This window comes from Candoia aspera, chromosome 5, assembly GCF_035149785.1.
Source record: "Candoia aspera isolate rCanAsp1 chromosome 5, rCanAsp1.hap2, whole genome shotgun sequence".
NCBI lineage: Eukaryota > Metazoa > Chordata > Lepidosauria > Squamata > Boidae > Candoia > Candoia aspera.
In genome coordinates, this window is record NC_086157.1 from 67,973,596 (window position 1) to 67,993,181 (window position 19,586).

The 19,586-nt window shown below is 35.6% G+C and overlaps 1 protein-coding gene across 1 annotated transcript in view; it reads left to right on the top strand.

The window, feature by feature from the left end:
- TMPRSS15 (transmembrane serine protease 15) overlaps positions 1–19,586 on the top strand; it is a 73,321-nt gene that overhangs the window by 45,641 nt on the left and 8,094 nt on the right. Inside the window, exons 15-22 of the mRNA XM_063305472.1 lie at positions 3,368–3,457; positions 5,961–6,086; positions 6,866–7,006; positions 7,985–8,095; positions 9,990–10,122; positions 11,827–11,922; positions 17,822–17,871; positions 19,109–19,283. Coding sequence (XP_063161542.1) covers positions 3,368–3,457; positions 5,961–6,086; positions 6,866–7,006; positions 7,985–8,095; positions 9,990–10,122; positions 11,827–11,922; positions 17,822–17,871; positions 19,109–19,283 — 922 coding nt within the window. The remainder of the gene's footprint in view (positions 1–3,367; positions 3,458–5,960; positions 6,087–6,865; positions 7,007–7,984; positions 8,096–9,989; positions 10,123–11,826; positions 11,923–17,821; positions 17,872–19,108; positions 19,284–19,586) is intronic.

A 19,586-nucleotide genomic window follows, 5' to 3' on the forward strand; every position in this document is an offset into this window, starting at 1 on the left:
CAGCACCATTGGCTGCTAGCCATCCTTTCAGCTTTGAGCTAGCTGCGTCATCATGTCTGGGGCTAGTTGAACTCATCCTCTGTTCCTCCCCAGTAGCATTTTGACCATCTTCCGACCTGGGGGTCTCATCTTCTGATGGTATACCAACATATCTCTGGTTGTACTGATCCATTTAGTTTTCATAGCAGGAATACTGGGGTGGGTTGCCATTACCTTCCCCAGGGATCACATTTAGTCTGACCTCTCTGTCATGACCTTCCTGTCTTGGGTGGCCCTTCATGGTTTAGCTCATGGCATCATTGAGGTGCTCAAGCTCCAGCCCCATGACAAGGTAATGATCCTTTGCTGAAGCATAGTTTCCTATATAGTGATAAATTCCAAATGTTTGGTATATAATTGAAAATCACATTTTTATATCTTTAAACTATATTATTCTTTCCAAAACAATATTAATAAACTTGTGGATATAAACTAATGTTATGCAAGTTGTCCTCATTTAGTGATCACAGTTGGGACCGGCAACTCATTTTTTAAGTGAAGCAATCACTAAGTGAAACTGTGACTATGCTTATGATCTTACTACAGCTTTCCTTTGCTTTACAGACCTGCAAAGGTTATAAATGCAAAAAACTGGTTGCAAAGTTACCTTTTCATCATTGTTTCAATGGTCACTAAGTGAGGCAGTCTCTAACTGACGATTGTCTGTTTTATATGTTTATTTATGAAATTTATAAAGTCCTTCAAACTTAAGGACACTGGGCAACATAAGGTGTATAGCCAGTGCAACATACAAAAGTAAAATCAGAACCTACATAATATCTATAGATGTCCTTGCTCTATCATTTTATACTTCTTCATAAAGAAGATGACAGCCAACTCTTTTTAACTTTCTCTGAACATGGGAAAAAAAGTCTACTGAACTCTTTATTCCAATGTGTAATTGTCAAAATTACATACTGAAAATGTACATTTATTCAAAATGCATTTCAACATTTTTATAGTACTTCTGGAGTTTTAGATGCATATGAACCAAACTGTGAAAGTAGAATTGTGTACTGGCCCATTTCATTCATATATGTTAATATACCTCTTTTTTTTTAACACCTTCTAGTCAGTGTTGACTCCTAGTGACTGCCTGGATAAGTCCCTGCAGTTTTCTGCAAGGTTTTTCAGAAGTGGTTTGCCATTGCCTGCTTCCTAGGGCTGAGAGAAAGTGAGTGGCCCAAGGTCACCCAGCTGGCTTTGTGCCTAAGGCAGGACAAAACTCACTCTCTCCCAGTTCCTAGCCTGATGCCTTAACTACTACGCCAAACTGGCTCTCAGATATTCATTAGTAGCTATGTTGCTATTTTTTTGAAGAAGGTAAAAATAATAGTATAGAAAGACAAAAAAAGTCAAGAAACATCCATGCTTTGTATATGATGGCTCCTGGCTTGCCGCTTCAGAGTTTTTAAAGCTGAATGCTCTACAGCTAGGTTTCATTCTAGAAATGAATAAGCAACTTTCAATCTTGCTCCATTATATGATCTTCTGCAGCTGAGACAACACTGTCTAATAAAAGAGTATAACGGGATGCATGAAGCAGTATTATAATAGAAAATCTTTTTCCACCCAGACTAGTCAAATTATCATTAGATTTAATGGCAGCATTATAAGCATAATGGCAGATCCTGTAAGTGCTTCTTTCAGGCCATCTGTATCTTGATTGCTGCTAATATATTTTGTTAGAGCAAGAATAAAAGATACCATGCTCAGTGAGCTGTTTAATGTAAAAGTATACTTTAAAATTATCCTAAAAGATAGGTCTTAATTTTTTTAAGATAATAATAAGCTATTCTACTTGGTAATAGATAGCAGAAAGTCTAATAACTTTGCTTGGCTCATTAATGTCAGTGACCCTTGTCCAAATTTTTCCTAGGACCATTCTAACCCTCTTAAGATAACTAGCCTCCTTATGGAGATACCCAATTTCTACTTGCATATTTTAAAAGAGTATCATTTGGTGTCTCCTTAAATGCTAATAATAACCTTTTAGTATTATACATAAATAGCAGTTATATAATTAGATGATTTAGTTCTTTCCCTTGTTTGAAAAAAAAACCCTGCTGATTTGAATTTATGTTATTTTTCCATCAGCACTCAAGAGTCACCATGTGTTCTCTGTAACTGTTCATATGTTTAAATCAGGGGTCCCCAAGCTTTTCGGCTGGTGGACACTTTTTCAAATTCAGAAAGCATGTTGTGGGCATTAATGCAAAATGTCTGCTAAGACGAAGGTTGCCTGTTCTGAAGCAGCTACATATCAGAACATATCAAAATACCTTCAAAATAAAGAGCAAATATGAGCTTCCAAAGCCAGGAACTGCAATCCGAAAGTCTAACTTTATAGCTCACTCTACTTTATTTGAAACTACACTACATGTGCACAGCTATAGTGGGCATGTGCAACCCATTGAATGAAACTAGTGTTGTGCTATACCAGTAAGGCATCTATATTAATACAGTGATCACTGGGCTCCCAGCTAAAAGAACATTCTGCATACATAATTATATAAGGCTAGGAGGATACATGATGTCGTGAATAATAATTTTTCTTGAAAGAAAGGACATACATAGAGATGAGGTGTGTGGATGATCCTTAAGTGGGATGATGGTCCCTAAAGGCCATCATGGAATGTGGAATTTGCCATCCCACATTAGCAAAGTAGTAACAGAAACAGTATAAGCAATCTGCATCTGACTACCCTTTATTCATAGCAATACCTTCTTCATACTTTTCTCCCAGAGTCCCATGAAAAACCAAGTATTATCTGCTTCCATTTAGGACAATTGGCCAGGGTCACTTATCTGTTACAATAAAAGTATATAAAAGTCAGAAGGATACTACAAAGGCATGCAGGCTCACTAAAGGGACTTTTATATATTGGTCATGTGAAAGAGCTGCAATATACCTACAAAATACGTGTAACAGTATAGATCACTCTTAATATAAACTACATATGCAAAATATCTTACACTAACAAGCTGATATTGTGATAGTATACCTTCTCAAACAGAATTCACATATTGTTAAATTTGGAAATATTTTCAGTTAACAGCAAATCAGGGAGCTCCTAATAAACATGAGTGTATACATTTTCAAATATGTAGAGCTGGAAGTGATACACAAGCCCTTTAATCCATGCTGGGTACATATTCAAAAGATGAGATAAGGACATTGGAAGTATATATGTAGATATGGGGATGAGGATTCAGGTTAAAAAATTGCTTCTTAATTTTTAATTCAAGTAAGCAACTAACCTATGCAGACCTCTGCTTATCCAAAAATCAGTGGTTTGCCATCTCTGATCTACTCTGTTTCTTCTAGCTGACTGTGGAGGTCCGTATGATTTGTGGGAACCAAATAGTACATTTACTTCAATGAACTATCCAAACAACTATCCCAATAGAGCCTCTTGTAAGTAATATCTCTTCAAAACTTTAGACAAGTTTGTTTAAAAATATGGCATATGTGAATAGGATTAGTGAGTTTCATATTGAGGTCCATCAGAAGCTTTTGATTTCAGCTTCAATAAAGTTTTTTTAAAAAAAATAAAGAAGATTGATTACACATTTTTTTCTGTGATCTCCTTAAGGGGGCATATGGTTACTGTGAAAGTCTCAAGAAAAATCATGACTATGTTTCCTTTCCTGATTTGGTGTTGGAGCCTGGGAAGGCAAATCTTGGGCACAGCTAGATCCCAACCTCATCTAACTAGGATTCAGTGATACAGGACAGTTCAGCAGATCCACCAACAAATGGTGAGTGGATATGCTCCTTTTATGCACACATCTGGCATTAAAAAACAAGAACTGGAGGCAAAGAGATTCAATGATCTAGCCCAAGGAAGGAGACAATTGGGCCAGAAGGAGAGACTGTCACAAAATTGTAGATCTCCCTTCTCCTAGGACAGTCCACCCATTACACATCCAACTACCTTTCCTAATAGCAATCACAACCCCACCTCTTTGCTAGACTCCACAGCTTCCTCTGACCTAATCTCAGTAGGAGCAACAACCCTACCCTATACCACGCAACCCACTGGAATCCCACTTCTGCTTTCTTCATTTTAACATACAAACACCACCTATCAACAACTTCTAGTCAACCCCTGTTGGACACAATGCTTTACTCCTACTAGGACCTTAGGTTCATCAAGCTTCCTCTGTACTGTTGTTCCAGGATATACTGTCTTACTTCACTTACTCTTTCTTTCTTCTTTTTAGAATATTTATTAGAATTTTACATATAATGAATGTATAAAAAATGAAAAGAAAAAGAAGAAGAAGAAGAAAAGATAGTCTTAGGCAATCTTTTCTTCTTTCAGGAAAAAGTCCATATAGGGGTTCCAGTCTTTTAAAAAAGTCTTTATCATTTTTTTCCAGTCCACTCCACCTCCTGTTTCTGGCAAAGTGGGGAATTTCTCACCCCATTTTCTCTTATGACATAGCTACAACTATCCCAGGGCAGTGGGGAGAAAAACAGCATGTGGCATATCTCATGCCACAATCTGGTCTCTTGTTTATCCTACTTCTGTCCAAATGAACTCCACCAAAGCCTCCATCACACTGTTGCTGCTTGGAGATCATTCTTCTCATTGTTTCTGTTCCTTTTCATTTTCCAGCCAAATGAAGTTCCTGACTCTCTATCTTTCCAGTCACCTAGCATCTGGTGATAGCCATCACATTAATGATCCATTCCCAGAAGCCACAACAGCCCAAAATTTGTGATCTTCACCTCTGATGCTGCCCATCACTTCTACCACTATCTGGCAAGAGACCATCTGAGCTTCCCTTATGCTTCAAGTCAGCACTCCACTTCCATTTTTCCTTCATCTTTTCTTCCATCTGCTTCAGTTACAACTACATTCTTCTTTTCTTCTGCATCCTGTTCCTATCCAGCATCATCAACTATTACACAGCCCCTCAGTCCCTCCCATCTCCCATTCCCACAAATTGCATCCCACACTTTTTCATTCGACAATAGTAAACTAGAAACCTGGGGAGGTAGGGAGGCTGAAAATCTGAAAGGAAAAGTAAGAGGTAAAAGAAAGATAGATAGGAAAGGTAGATAAGAAAGGTAGATCTCTAGGGTGTCCCAATAAGTTGGGCTAGTTAGGTTTTTAGTGTGATCCAGTTTGTTTCTATGTACTTGTTATATACACTTATGGAGTGGAATATATGATTTGGGGGGTGGGGGGAGAGGCCTAGCTCCTTACACACCTAACACTAACAGTAGTTATTTTCAAAAATCTGGAACACTGTTTCTGATGAATGTCCATGGAATGCTCAAAACTTGTAGAATATATTAATAAAAGTTCATTTCAAGACGTTAAAATATATTAATTTTAAAGAAGTCTTACCTGAATAAACACAACATTAGTGAGAAATAATAATAGCAGTAATATAGTAATAGTAATAGTAACAACATCATCTTTGGCTGTCTTTGGCCATTGTGTCTCGGTTGAACCTGAAATCCCAGAATATATATATATGTATATGTATATGTATATATGTATATTTTAAGGTGTAAATAGTAAGCAGAATTGCACTCTCAAATAATTCACTGCCCAGCCACCCAATCAATGTTATCTAGAATTTTTCTTAAATTACATGTGTCCTGAAATTGCCTTTTTAATTGCTAAGTTATGTGCTTTAGCCACAAGGCTATGTCATATCGAGACTTGTTAGCAGACGTACAGCATGTATTAAACTGTTGTAATGTTGTTCTACTTTGCAGTTGTATTTGATGTATTTAACTTACCTTATACTGGTCTTGGACCATAATAAAGATGATGATGATGAAGATGGCTAACTGTGGAAACTGCTTCATGAATGACTTTATGGAAACTGTTGGCAAATTAGTACTTTTGGTTTAGGGGACTGTCTTTTAATATCCTTCTTAAATTTTATAATTCTAGGCATATGGTATTTGAATGCAGAAAAAGGAAAAAATATTCAACTTCATTTCCAGTATCTTGATTTGGAGAATACTTATGATGTTGTAGAAATCAGAGATGGCAAAGGAGCTGAGTCTTTATTTTTGGGCAAGTATATAGCCTTTCAATTATATGTGAAAAATTATACTGAATTAGAATACTTCTATGATTGTTCTACTTTTAAAAAGAGTACACAGTGAAAGAAATATACATTACTTGTTTAATAATTCCAGAAACCTGAAATTTCCATGAGCTGAGTGTGAAAATATAATTTTCATTCATAAGAAATTTCAATGACATAATATTGCAGATAAAATGTGAAATGTATACATTCACACATATAATTTGAACTTTCAAGTTGATTGCTATGATTTAAATTAATTTTAAAAACTGCAGGATTGGTAAAACTAAGAAGATTCTGGTGTGAATATTTTCTTTGTCATGTATTGTTACATCATTGTGGCACTTGCCATATGATATGGCAAAGACTCCTGGAAGCAAGGACAAGTCCTCAGAGATATGTTTCATAGAAAATCAGTCTTTCTGATATATTATACAGCCTGGATGCAATCCAGATAAATTTCCAAACCAAAACTGTAAAGCAAGTGCTTATGTTAATTTAGACTACATTCAATATCATCTATAAATAAAGCACATTTAAAGTTTAGCATTTGTCAGAGTATTTAAAGATTTAATCAGTATTGGTTGGTTCATTTGTTTTTCCTCGATTAAGCTTAGAAGATCATGTTTAGTAAATATGGATGAAAGAAAGTAGACCTTTTTTTCAGCCCTACATTTCCTTTATTTTCTATCATTCCACTGTGTGTAACAAAACTCTTTTAGTCTTTGGAAGTATATCTAAACTATACTTTTTCCCTATTATGAAGCTGTATATACTGGAAAATCCCCAGTGCCAGATATATTCTCTACAACTCACCAAATGACTGTGCTCTTCAGTACAGACAAATCTGGAACCAGAAAAGGATTTGTAGCCAATTTTACTACAGGTTACCATCTAGGCATGCCAGGTGAGTTTCTCACAGACCACACAAAGAAATAGGAAACAGTGAAGAGAGAGAGAGAATATCCTTCATTTCCAAGGTCTTCTCTTTGAGTCACTCTTGGTTCACTTTATATGTTATACACTAGCAGTCCAGGTCAATGGTAAATTTTCACCTCCAGTATAATCTTGACTGATTACTTATTGATTGATTTTACTGCATTGGTATACCTCCCTAACCAAAGCATATCTGTATAAAAAGAGAAAACAGAAAACAGAATACCTCAAAACAAGTTAAAGCACCTATGTATGCAATAAACATACTAAAAACAATCAATCAATAGCAATACATGGGAGCCCACTGTTGCGGTATGGAGTAGGATGATTAGCAACCAGGAAGCAGCAGATTCATAATTCCCTTTTTGGCTGTATATCCCCTTAATTTTTTTCCTGCATGATACATCCTGTATAACAGCTGTGAAACAGTTTATTCAGTTCTGCATACAGCATTGTGCAAACCAGACAGTTATGGTTTATTCAATAAATCATGATTAAATGAAGCATGGCTTAAAGTAATGTGAAAGCACTGTCTATCTTTACTTCATAAATGTGTTTTTTTCAAATTCCAAAATTTCTTGGAAGTAGCTTTTCAGAGACAAAACAGATGTTCAAACATCTTTCTACTTTTCTTCACTATAAATTATTACAAGGGAGAAGAACAGAGATAGTTAACTTTTGGGTTATCATTGGCCCAAGTATCATTTGGCCTTTAGAGTGGTCACTCTTTCAAAGAATTCTCTATTAATTACAGTTCATGTTTACTCTCAGTGCTCATCTCTTGAAATTACCTGACATCATGTATCAGGAGTAATATACAAGATATGTTAAACATTATACCGTATATATGAGATATGAGAAATGTGCTCTGCGTTATAATTTAGTTCATTAAAACTAATTTATTAATTAATTTTCATGGACCATAGTATGTATGTCTCTTCATTAACAGCTCCATGTGGACTCAATTATTATCAATGTGGAAGTGGAGAATGTATACCCCAGGTTCACATTTGTGACCAATCTCAGCACTGTAAAGATAATTCCGATGAAGCAGATTGTGGTAAATATTTTATTTATAAATACAAAAGATTTCTCATCCCAAATCCAGCAAAGGTGACTATTTTAAAAGTGATAAGCGCTCTTCAAATGTACCCAGAGGTACCTCAGGCTCTGTATGTAAGGGAGGGAGAGAAAGGAATGTGCTCCTATGTGAATTGAATGGTTAAGCTTTGGATAAAAGAGTAGGAATGCTTAAAAAAAACACATTCCTCTGGCAACCACATGCTGGAAAACCACTCCACAAAAGTGGGCAGTAAAGGAAAGTAGATTTTGGAGGAGCCACACATCCCTTTCAGAGAGGGGGCATAAGCTTTTTGAAAGGGGGCTGTCCGACCTTGCACTAGAAAAACAAAGTCTGTACACAATTTTCTTTTACCTACATGTGTGCCTCTCCTTTTCTATGCAGTGAAAGTAGAAAATATTGATAACTGAGGACTTCAATCTAATATCCTGAACCAAAATATATTCTTTCTGATTTGGGGCCTCTTTATGCTCATGGGAACAGTGGTGCTCCTGCCAGTACACACTTATATATATTCTGTTCAGTGCATGACAAAAAAGCTCCTTAATCTTCTTTTCAAGGAAATTTAGTTTAGGATCAAATGTAAAACCCTAAAAGTGTTTGACAGGAGTATAAAACAGCTGTGGAAAGCCACATTTCAACTGTTTCACAACACAGAGGCAGGTTACTTTGACAACAATGACAGCTGTTGTCACAGTACCATCTGTGGAGGTAGTTATTTCCAAAATTAAATGTTCTGTATACAGCTCTGTTTCACATAAACCAAAACTAATAAGCTCTGCACAACATTTTACATGCAGATCCAATGGTAAAATGATGCTGTGGGCTGGTAAAAAAAAGTAGTAGTAGTAATTGTTAATTGTCTGTAAGAGCTGTCCAATTTAATGGTTTGTGTGGATGGATGCTTAGATTTGTAGATGTAGTTCTTTGCCACACATTTAGTTTTATTTTATTTTTATCCCACCTTTATCATCTTTTTTTTAATAAATAACCCACATTGGATTAATCATAATTGTTAGTACAAAAATATTCAGACCCTTTTTGTCAGATACCTTATACATCTTCTTTAGCCTTACATGTGCCCAAATGGAAAATATCTCTCCTACTATGTTTGTTGAAGGGTGGGGGGGATTATTTTTGCTTTTCATAACAGACTCTTAATCACAACATACAGAGCATAAAATGTTTTAAAATTAGGAACATATTGCAAAAGTTTCCTTAGCAGGTTAAAAATCTGAATGCAATGACTACTTCCCATGCAGATCTAATAGACTTGTAATTGGAAAGTAGTGATTATAACACTGAGACCCAAAGTAAAGATATAGACCTCATTTAAATGTATGTTCATATGCCTAATCATGCCAGCCTTCTGTTTCCTTATTGGCCTTGTCAGCAGTGAGGATTTTGTGGAGAGTTGGAAGTTACTTGATTGTAATTTCTGTTGATATCCATTGCATTGGCTATACTTACCAGGGATAAGAAATTATAGTTAGCAACATCTAGAGGGCTAAAGATTTCTTCCTCTGGATTATCTAAATGCTTCTGATTTACTATATAAGATGGTCCATCATCCAAAGGCCCATGAGTCCCCACTTGGTAAACACAATGTTTATATGGATCCCAACTAATGCAAGAACAACTATGGAGCAATCAGTGCTGAACACACTATTGGGATACAGGAAAATGGTGTATGATTTTTTTTAAAAAAAAATGATGTACATTTGAAAATCTATTATTTTTTTGCTTTGTTTTTTGAAAAGGGAAAACAGGAATACATGCAAATCATACTTTTTCACATTTGAAAAATTTGACCCTGAGCATATTCAGATCACTATGAAGAAAAATAACCCTCCATCTGTATTTTTTATGACAGTGCGCTTGATCAATGGTTCTCTCAGCTCCAGTGGGTTAGTCCAATTCAAAATGGAGAATAAATGGTATATAGCTTGTGCTGATAAGTGGACTGAAGAATCATCAACCAGTATCTGCAACTTGTTGGGATTAGGGTAAGCAAGCTTTTTGATTATATTTTGTTTCAGAGTTAATGCAGTATATGGAAGATACAATGGTTTATAATATTGCTTTGGAAGAAAGAGCAGGTATAAATCTAAAGCTCTAATTAATGTTCCATATAATGTACCTGGCCTTCTTAGTGGCCTTTCCAGCAGCAGGAACTGGCTAATGCCAAATTGATTACACTGTTGTCAGGAAAAAGAATGTTGATGTGTATGATGTTTTGGACTGTTCATATTCAGCAATGCTGAATGTTACTGTTAATGTTATTATTGTGTTATACTGTAAATCATTTTAAATTATGCATTTAATTGTGCTTTTATGTTACTCTTTTAATATTAAGTCTATGAGTGTTATTCACTGGTCATATAAATTTTATAAATAAGTGAATAAACTTCCAGAATGTTTTTTACAAATAACTGAAATTTACCTGTGAAATCCAGAATAGCTCTGAAAACTTCACTTGGAAATCCTTCTCCTTTCTACTATTTAGAAGACCTCTTTTAAAAACAACAACAACAACAAAACAACTTTGCTGGCAATAATATTTTAAGAATAGCACACACTCACCGAAAAAAAAAACATGTAGAAAATGAGAGAATGGAAGGGAGAGAATCTAATCGGTCACATAGTACATCTTCCTTCCAAATGTTGGTTTATTACTCATTTATATTGTCATACTTGCTTCAGCATGTTGTATAATGCAGTGGTAATTAGTCCTAAATTATAATAATTTACCTTCTTTCTCCTATGACTTTCTATCCCACCAACATACCAGCATTTTTATATTGGAATCAAGCTAGGAGATTATGCTTAAATTCATTTCTGAATACATAGTTTTATTATTATGCAGAATTCTTAATCACATGTAAATGGCTGCAATGTTCTCACGTCTAGATCAGACAGGTGGATGCACAAATGCAGTTTCTGAATTTGGTGTAGGGGGTCAAGAAATGGCTAACTCTATTATCAGTGAGCATGCAAGAAAAAGAAAAGATAAAAGTGCCCACAGTTTAATAATAAATCAGTTCTTTGCAGAAAATGAGCAAAATTTATTTATTAATATTAAATAATAATGCATAGCACTTTATACACATGAAATGCAGCTATAGCAATTAATTTCAATAAAAATGTTGTGTTGTTGGTAGAAGCCCTTAATTGACAGAGAGTGAATTGCTTTAATTATTCTTTGCATTGATCCCCACACTAGTCCCCCCCCCTCCCCAGGCATACTGAATTATGATATTATAACATTCAATTACATGGTGGTGAAAACAGTTAACATTGTGGCACTTTTAGCATTCACAGGATTAATGACTCATTTCAGAGGAGGGAGTCAAAGCAAGTAACTCAGTTACTCTGTTCACTTCTTCCACTCTATCTGCTTTGACCATCAGTTTGGGAAGTTTGAAGCCTGAGTCCAAAAACAGGTTCCACACTAATAAATGTCAGGTTTCTCTTTGTGACATCCTTGTGTAGCTGGAAATGTTGGCAGTCATGTTTTGATTGCTCTGTTTAGCATATTTCTTCATTAGAATAACCATTTCCAAAATGTGCAGCAAGAAGAAATAAATCTAAGAAATAATTTCTTTATCTTTCTAAAGCCACAAATAACACCCATCTTCAGCAAAATTATTGATATGACATTTTTATTACAACTAGAAGCATTTGTTTTAAGCAATGTTTTTTCCTTACAGAAGTGAGAACAAATCATCCCCTGTCTTGTTTGCTGGGGAAGGTCCGTTTGTAGAAATTACAAAAACAGCTAACAGCAACTTCATACTAACACCAAGGTAAGGCTTTATAAATGACAATTAAGAATGACAATGAACAATTGAAAATATGTGAAGTGTGAATTTCTTTTTTTTTCTGCTTAATTCTTTTATAATTTATGGGTAAAAATGTCAAGGGGTATGGAGATTTCAATATAAACTAACAAAAATTACAGATTAAATGAACATTTAAGTCAAAGTAACAGCCTCTATAGTAACAAGAACATCAACTGATATGAGTCAAAAAAAATTGAAACCACTTAACATTATGATATTAAGAATCAATAGTTGTAATAAAGTTTATCTTGAGTCAATTGAGCGTGGGTAACTTTATGGATATGGCAGCAATATGGAATCTGTTTGCTATTTACCTTCTTCTGGAAAGGCTTTCCTCTCCTCCACTCCCAGTTCTGCATCTAAATACTAACCCTTGGATTTCCTAACAATCACTACCAGATTAGATTCTGCTTAGATTTTTGAGATCAGCCAAGCTCAATTATGTCTTGCCATCTAACTTGGCATATGACGAGTTGCCAGCTGTCAGATTGTTATGCTGTATTAATTTAGTATTCAGTGTACAGTAGATATATATCAGTATAATTTTCTAAAATTGTTATATTAATAAAACAGTGTTAATAGGGCATCTTTTAAAATGTTTTTTTAATTAATCAAAAAGCTTTGCATATATTTTTGTTTTCAAAATTCTTTCCAATATAAAGTTTTTGAAAGAAAAAAATGGGAGAAGAGACACTTGAGAAAAAGTATAGCACAAGGGTGGGCATTTCAGTCAAGCACATTTCTTACGAACAATAGAAATGGAGCACATTGTTGTGCAGAGAATGAAGAGTTCCAATTCATTTCATTCCCATGGAGAAAATTCATTTTGATAGGATCAGGCATCAAATGAAAAATTTGTTACAAATTGCTTTTATATCCCTATATGCACTTTTGTTTTTGTTTTTTAGTCATTCTCATAAATCTAATAGAAACTAGAAATTTAGTTTTAAAATCAATTTTGTAAAATAAGTTCTAAAGCTAGGCATGTTTATTGATATTGAACAGTTAAAACTGAACAGTATTAAAACCACCTCAGATTTGTAGAGGATGGTGAGATGTACTGACTTAATTTTTACTGGGTCTTGGACCATATATAAACAAACAGACTTAATCTTTTACTTGTAATAAAAGTAGCCTTGTTAGCCATGTCTGTGCTTGTATTAAACAGATATACATCAAGAATTTATTTTGCATCAGTATTTATTTCAGTCATTGTATTCATAACAATATATTTATTTAAAAACATTATACACTGCTTACAAACAAATTTAAAACAGTAATAAAATAACAATAGTTAATATAAAACATTTATATTAAAATGGGCAAGAGAAAAAAGACAACTATAATTTAACATAGGGACAGTGAAACAATAGCTGTTAGGTGCCTATACAATATAGTTGTAGGTGACCCTAAAATGTTGGGTGATTATTCCAAAGTGTGGGTTCCATCACCAAGAAGTCACTATAGAATCATAATTCACAGCCCTGCAGTAGGATCTCCTTGCTCAATCTTAGTGATAATGCATTAATGATGGGGAAGGCTGTCTAGGAGGTATTCTGATATTAGAGTTTTATACTCTAAAAGAACTTAAGCAAAGGATCGTTACCTTGTCATGGTGCTGGAGCTTGAGCACCTCAATGATGCCATGAGCTAAACCGTGAAGGGCCACCCAAGATGAGAAGGTCATGACAGAGAGGTCAGACTAAATGCGATCCCTGGGGAAGGTAATGGCAACCCACCCCAGTATTCTTGTCGTGAAAACTAAATGGATCAGTACAACCAGAGACATGTTGGTATACCATCGGAAGATGAGACTCCCAGGTCAGAAGATGGTCAAAATGCTACTGGGGAGGAACAGAGGATGAGTTCAACTAGCCCCAGATGTGATGACGCAGCTAGCTCAAAGCCGAAAGGACGGCGAGCGTCCGACAGTGCTGGTGGTGAACGGCGAATCCGATGTTCTAAGGATCAAGAAACCATTGGAACCGGGAATGTAAGATCTATGAGCCAGGGCAAATTGGATGTGGTTTTTGGTGAGATGTCAAGATTAAAGATAGACATTTTGGGCGTCAGTGAACTGAAATGGACTTGAATGGGCCACTTCACATCAAATGACCACCAGATCTACTACTGTGGACAAGAGGAGCACAGAAGAAATGGAGTAGCCTTCATAATTAATAGTAAAGAGGCTAAAGCAGGGCTTGGATACAATCCAAAAAACGATAGATTGATCTCAATTCGAACTCAGGGCAAGCCATCTAACATCACAGTGATCCAAATATACACCCCAACCACAGATGCTGAAGAAGCTGAAGTAGAGCAGTTCTATGAGGAACTGCAGCACCTATTGGACAATACTCTGAAAAGAGACATTATTTTCATCACAGGAGACTGGAATGCTAAGGTGGGCAGTCAAATGACACCTGGAATTACAGGTAAGCATGGCCTGGGAAAACAAAATGAAGCAGGACATAGGCTGATAGAATTTTGCCAAGGCAACTCACTCTGTATAACAAACACTCTCTTTCAACAATATAAGAGACGGCTTTCTACATGGACTTCACCAGATGGACAACACCAAAATCAGATTGACTACATCCTTTGCAGCCAAAGGTGGTGGACATCTATACAGTCAGTAAATACAAGACCTGGAGCTGACTGTAGTTCTGATCACGAACTTATTGCACAATTTAGGATCGGACTAAAGAGATTAGGGAAGACCCACAGATCAGCTAGATATGAGCTCACTAATATTCCTAAGAAATATGCAGTGGAGGTGAAGAATCAATTTAAGGGACTGGACTTATTAGATAGGGTCCCGGAAGAACTCTGGACAGAAGTTCTCAACATTGTTCAGGAGGCGGCAACAAAATACATCCCAAAGAAAGAGAAAAACAAGAAGGCAAAATGGCTGTCTGCTGAGACACTAGAAGTAGCCCAAGAAAGAAGGAAAGCAAAAGGCAACAGTGATAGGGGGAGATATGCCCAATTAAATGCAAAATTCCAGAGGTTAGCCAGAAGAGATAAGGAATTATTTTTAAACAAACAATGCCCGGAAGTGGAAGAAGACAATAGAATAGGAAGGACAAGAGACCTCTTCCAGAAAATTAGAAACATTGGAGGTAAATTTCAGGCAAAAAATAGGTATGATCAAAAACAAAGATGGCAAGGACCTAACAGAAGAAGAAGAGATCAAGAGAAGGTGGCAAGAATATACAGAAGACCTGTATAGGAAGGATAATGATATCGGGGATAGCTTTGATGGTGTGGTCAGTGAGCTAGAGCCAGACATCCTGAAGAGTGAGGTTGAATGGGCCTTAAGAAGCACTGCTAATAAAAAGGCAGCAGGAGATGAGGGCATCCCAGCTGAACTGTTCAAAATCTTGCAAGATGATGCTGTCAAGGCAATGCACATTATATTCCAGCAAATTTGGAAAACACAAGAATGGCCATCAGATTGGAAAAAATCAATTTATATCCCCATACCAAAAAAGGGAAACACTAAAGACTGTTCAAACTATCGAACAGTGGCACTCATTTCACATGCCAGTAAGGTAATGCTCAAGATCCTGCAAGGTAGACTTCAGCAATTCATGGAGTGAGAATTGCCAGATGCGCAAGCTGGGTTTAGAAAAGGCAGTGGAACTAGAGACCAAATTGCCAATATCTGCTGGATAATGGAAAAAGCCAGGGAGTTTCAGAAAAACATCTATTTCTGTTTTATTGACTATTCTAAAGCCTTTGACTGTGTGGACCATAACAAATTGTGGCCAGTTCTTAGCAGTAAGGGGATACCAAGTCATCTTGTCTGCCTCCTGAAGAATCTGTATAACGACCAAGTAGCAACAGTAAGAACAGATCATGGAACAATGGACTGGTTTAAGATTGGGAAAGGAGTACAGCAGGGCTGTATACTCTCACCCTACCTATTCAACTTGTACGCAGAACACATCATGCAACATGCTGGGCTTGAGGAATCCAAGGCTGGATTTAAAATCGCTGGAAGAAACATTAACAATCTCAGATATGTGTATGGTGCCACTTTGATGGCTAAAAGCAAAGAGGAACTGAGCAGCCTTATGATGAAGGTGAAAGAAGAAAGTGCAAAAGCTGGCTTGAAGCTAAACCTCAAAAAAACCAAGATTATGGCAACCAGCTTGATTGATAACTGGCAAATAGAGGGAGAAAATGTAGAAAGAGTGAAAGACTTTGTAGTTCTAGGTGTGAAGATTACTGCAGATGCTGACTGCAGTCAGGAAATCAGAAGACACTTAATCCTTGGGAGAAGAGCAATGACAATGACAAATCTCGATAAAATAGTTAAGAGCAGAGACATCACACTGACAACAAAGGTCCGCATAGTTAAAGCAATGGTGTTCCCTGTAGTAACATATGGCTGCGAGAGCTGGACCATAAGGAAGGCTGAGAGAAGGCAGATAGATACTTTTGAACTGTGGTGTTGGAGGAAAATTCTAAGAGTGCCTTGGACTGCAAGAAGATCAAACCTGTCCATCCTCCAGGAAATAAAGCCAGACTGCTCACTTGAGGGAATGATATCAAAGGCAAAACTGAAATACTTTGTCCACATAATGAGAAGACAGGACACCCTGGAGAAGATGCTGATGCTAGGGAGAGTGGAAGGCTTGGGCTGGTCCATGAAGTCATGAAGAGTCGGAAGCAACTAAATGAATAAACAACAAGCTCTAAAAGAAAAAAACTGAACTCGACCCAATGTCTCATTGGCTTGTGTATGTGTGTGTCTGTGTATTTCCTTTTCTCCCTCCCCCCCTTTTTTTTTAACTGCCTGAAATCTATTTCAATTAAAATGAGTCTGGGACTGCAAAAAAGGAGTTGAAGTTGCATGTTACATTCAGGTCACTCACTCTTTCTCTGTGAAGAGAATATTGGCATGGAAGCCATAAAATCCTTGGTTAGTCCCCCTCTGGTACAAACCCAATGGAAAATTATATCAAGCAAGCAGCCCAGGCTATTCAACTTCCTAGCTACACACTGAGGTAAAATCTGAGGCAGGTTAGAGGAAAAGGTGATCTGAATCTCAGGACAATAAATATGCCTGCTATCCATTAATAGAGAGATATCACATTGTAAAGAAGCAATATTATGTTTCTTCTTTGTAATTACACTGATATACAATTATATATAAAAATATTAATTAAGCTATGGTTTCTTAGCAAGTGGAGGCAGGTGGCTGATCTTGTCTGGGACCAGAAACCAAAAAGGGCTGTACCTTATCAGTACATGGATGGGAGATTTCATGGAATGCCAGGACCGTAGGCTAGACTGGGGGGGAAAAAGACAACAACTCCTAAGAGAAGACAGTGGCAAACCACTTTTGTGTTATGATCATAAAACTACATGGTTATGTCCATGTTGTAAAAGTTCAGTTGGCACAGTGTGGCCTAGAGTGTCTTTTAAGTTCTTTTTTCCCCTCTTTATGGCCAACATGGTATTTCTTCTTGGCCAATTTCTAAAACTTTCATAGAGAGCATTATATCTGTACAAGTAGTATTGCTTTCCATCCAGCTAACATTTAAAAAAAAAAATCTTGGGCCATAGTGACAAAAATGTAAAGTGATAGATTATTATCAGCCAGAGAATTCTAAAATGTATCCTTTCCTAAAATTATTATGAAGAAATATAAATATTAAGAATTGATTGCCTTTTAAAAAAAAACTTGGTCATTCTTTATCAAAGAGAGGTTAAATGATATTTCAGAATATTTGCAGTGTTTTACAAAATATAAATGTATCCATTGATAAATGGAATGTTACCTTTGATAGAAATATACATTCTCTATGCCTGGACTTTATTATCTGAAATGTGTTAAATGTGCTCTTTCTAGGGTACAGTGTTTCAATAATTTGGTGATTCATTTGCAATGCAGTGGTAAATGTAAGTTTATGAAAAATCAAAAATTCAACATCAAAGGGTAACTTTATGTTTTTCCCAATATGTTATATTTTCTATTTATATTGTGTCAAAGTCTTCCTTTTTTCCTGCTGCAAAAGCATTTTCATGTCATTCTTAGGATCCGGTAGAATTTATTCAGAATTTATGTTTTTCAGCATATATTATTGTTGCATTACTTTGACCCATTTCTTTATATTTTTCTAAATGTATTACTAAGATAACAAATATAGGTAGCATTTAGTGTGTGTGGGTACAAGAAGAAGAGAGATAGAAAGATATTTCATTGCCTATTTTCATACTGCTATTATAATCAGTCTGACAATTCTCAAGCTGACAAAAATCCAGATAGATCTATTACATAGTGCAAAAGATCTATTACATGGTTTACTGGAATCTTTTGTTTTCTTACAACTTCACCACTATTTTTTATTTCATTCTTGGAATATTTTGGAATATGATTAAAATTTCTTTGATGCTTTTAACTTAGTGTTGAAACATGGCAGAAAGTATATTGATATTGTTCACCTTACAAAACTCTTCATTATTCTAAAAAAAAACCTATGGAAGGAGTTATGTAACAATGATTTAATATGAGATGTTACTGAAGTATGTAAAACAAAGGAGACTGAAAATTGCTATAATGTTGAATATACAATGAAAGACAGGATACCTGTAAGTTAACCTCAGCCATTATACTATACTATTTCACCTTACCATGAGAATTTTCACTGAAATTTTCTTAGTTCCTTGAATTTCAAAAGCAGTATCTTCTTTCATTAGCGAGTAGGAATTGCAATAACAACAAAAACAATTACAGCAGAATATGTTATTATCCAGTTATAGTTTTCACAGAACATAATAATACAGAATAAGTTAAATATACTACCTTAAAATAATTTCCCAAGTTAGCCGACAGCCTTGAGTTATGGGAAGCCTTCAACATTAAGGAAATAAATGATTAACTGTCATAAATATTTACCAAAAATGTTGCTTTGAGGGTATATCCATATATCTATATAGATATGTATGTAATGTACATAGGCTTAAATACGTTTAGTCACCTTGGAGATCATCATATATTTCCATATTAACCTAAGAAAAAGTTTTATATATTCAAGAAAAGAATATTCAAAACTCTATTATTGGGTAGGTAAGATTAACATATCTGATTATTCTTCAGACTGCATACTTTTTTTTTTTTTATTTTCCTTACCCATAGCTTGTGGGAAAAGAATGATTACCCAGAAGCACAAACCAAAAATTGTTGGTGGTTCTGACGCCCAAGAAGGTGCTTGGCCTTGGATGGTCTTGCTATATTTCAATTCCATGCCAACCTGTGGAGCTTCTCTTGTCAACAATGAATGGCTAGTCTCAGCTGCACATTGTGTATATGGGTAATTTTATTTCCAGAATTCTACAGTACTTGTATTCCATATTTTGATCTATCCTTCTTCAGATTTTGTGGGTGTCAGTGTTTATCTGACCTTTCATGAAGAGATAAAAGATATAGTGATAAGATATATGTAGCCCATGCTTCTCTAATAATATATTATAAATGTACAGTATTTTACAGTGAAGATCAGCAATAAGGATGTATGGGAATCATATTTAAACTTGTTATATCACTTAATTCAGCATACAGTTTACTTGAATTACTACTATTAATACATGTAATATCTATTTTTCCAAATTAATAT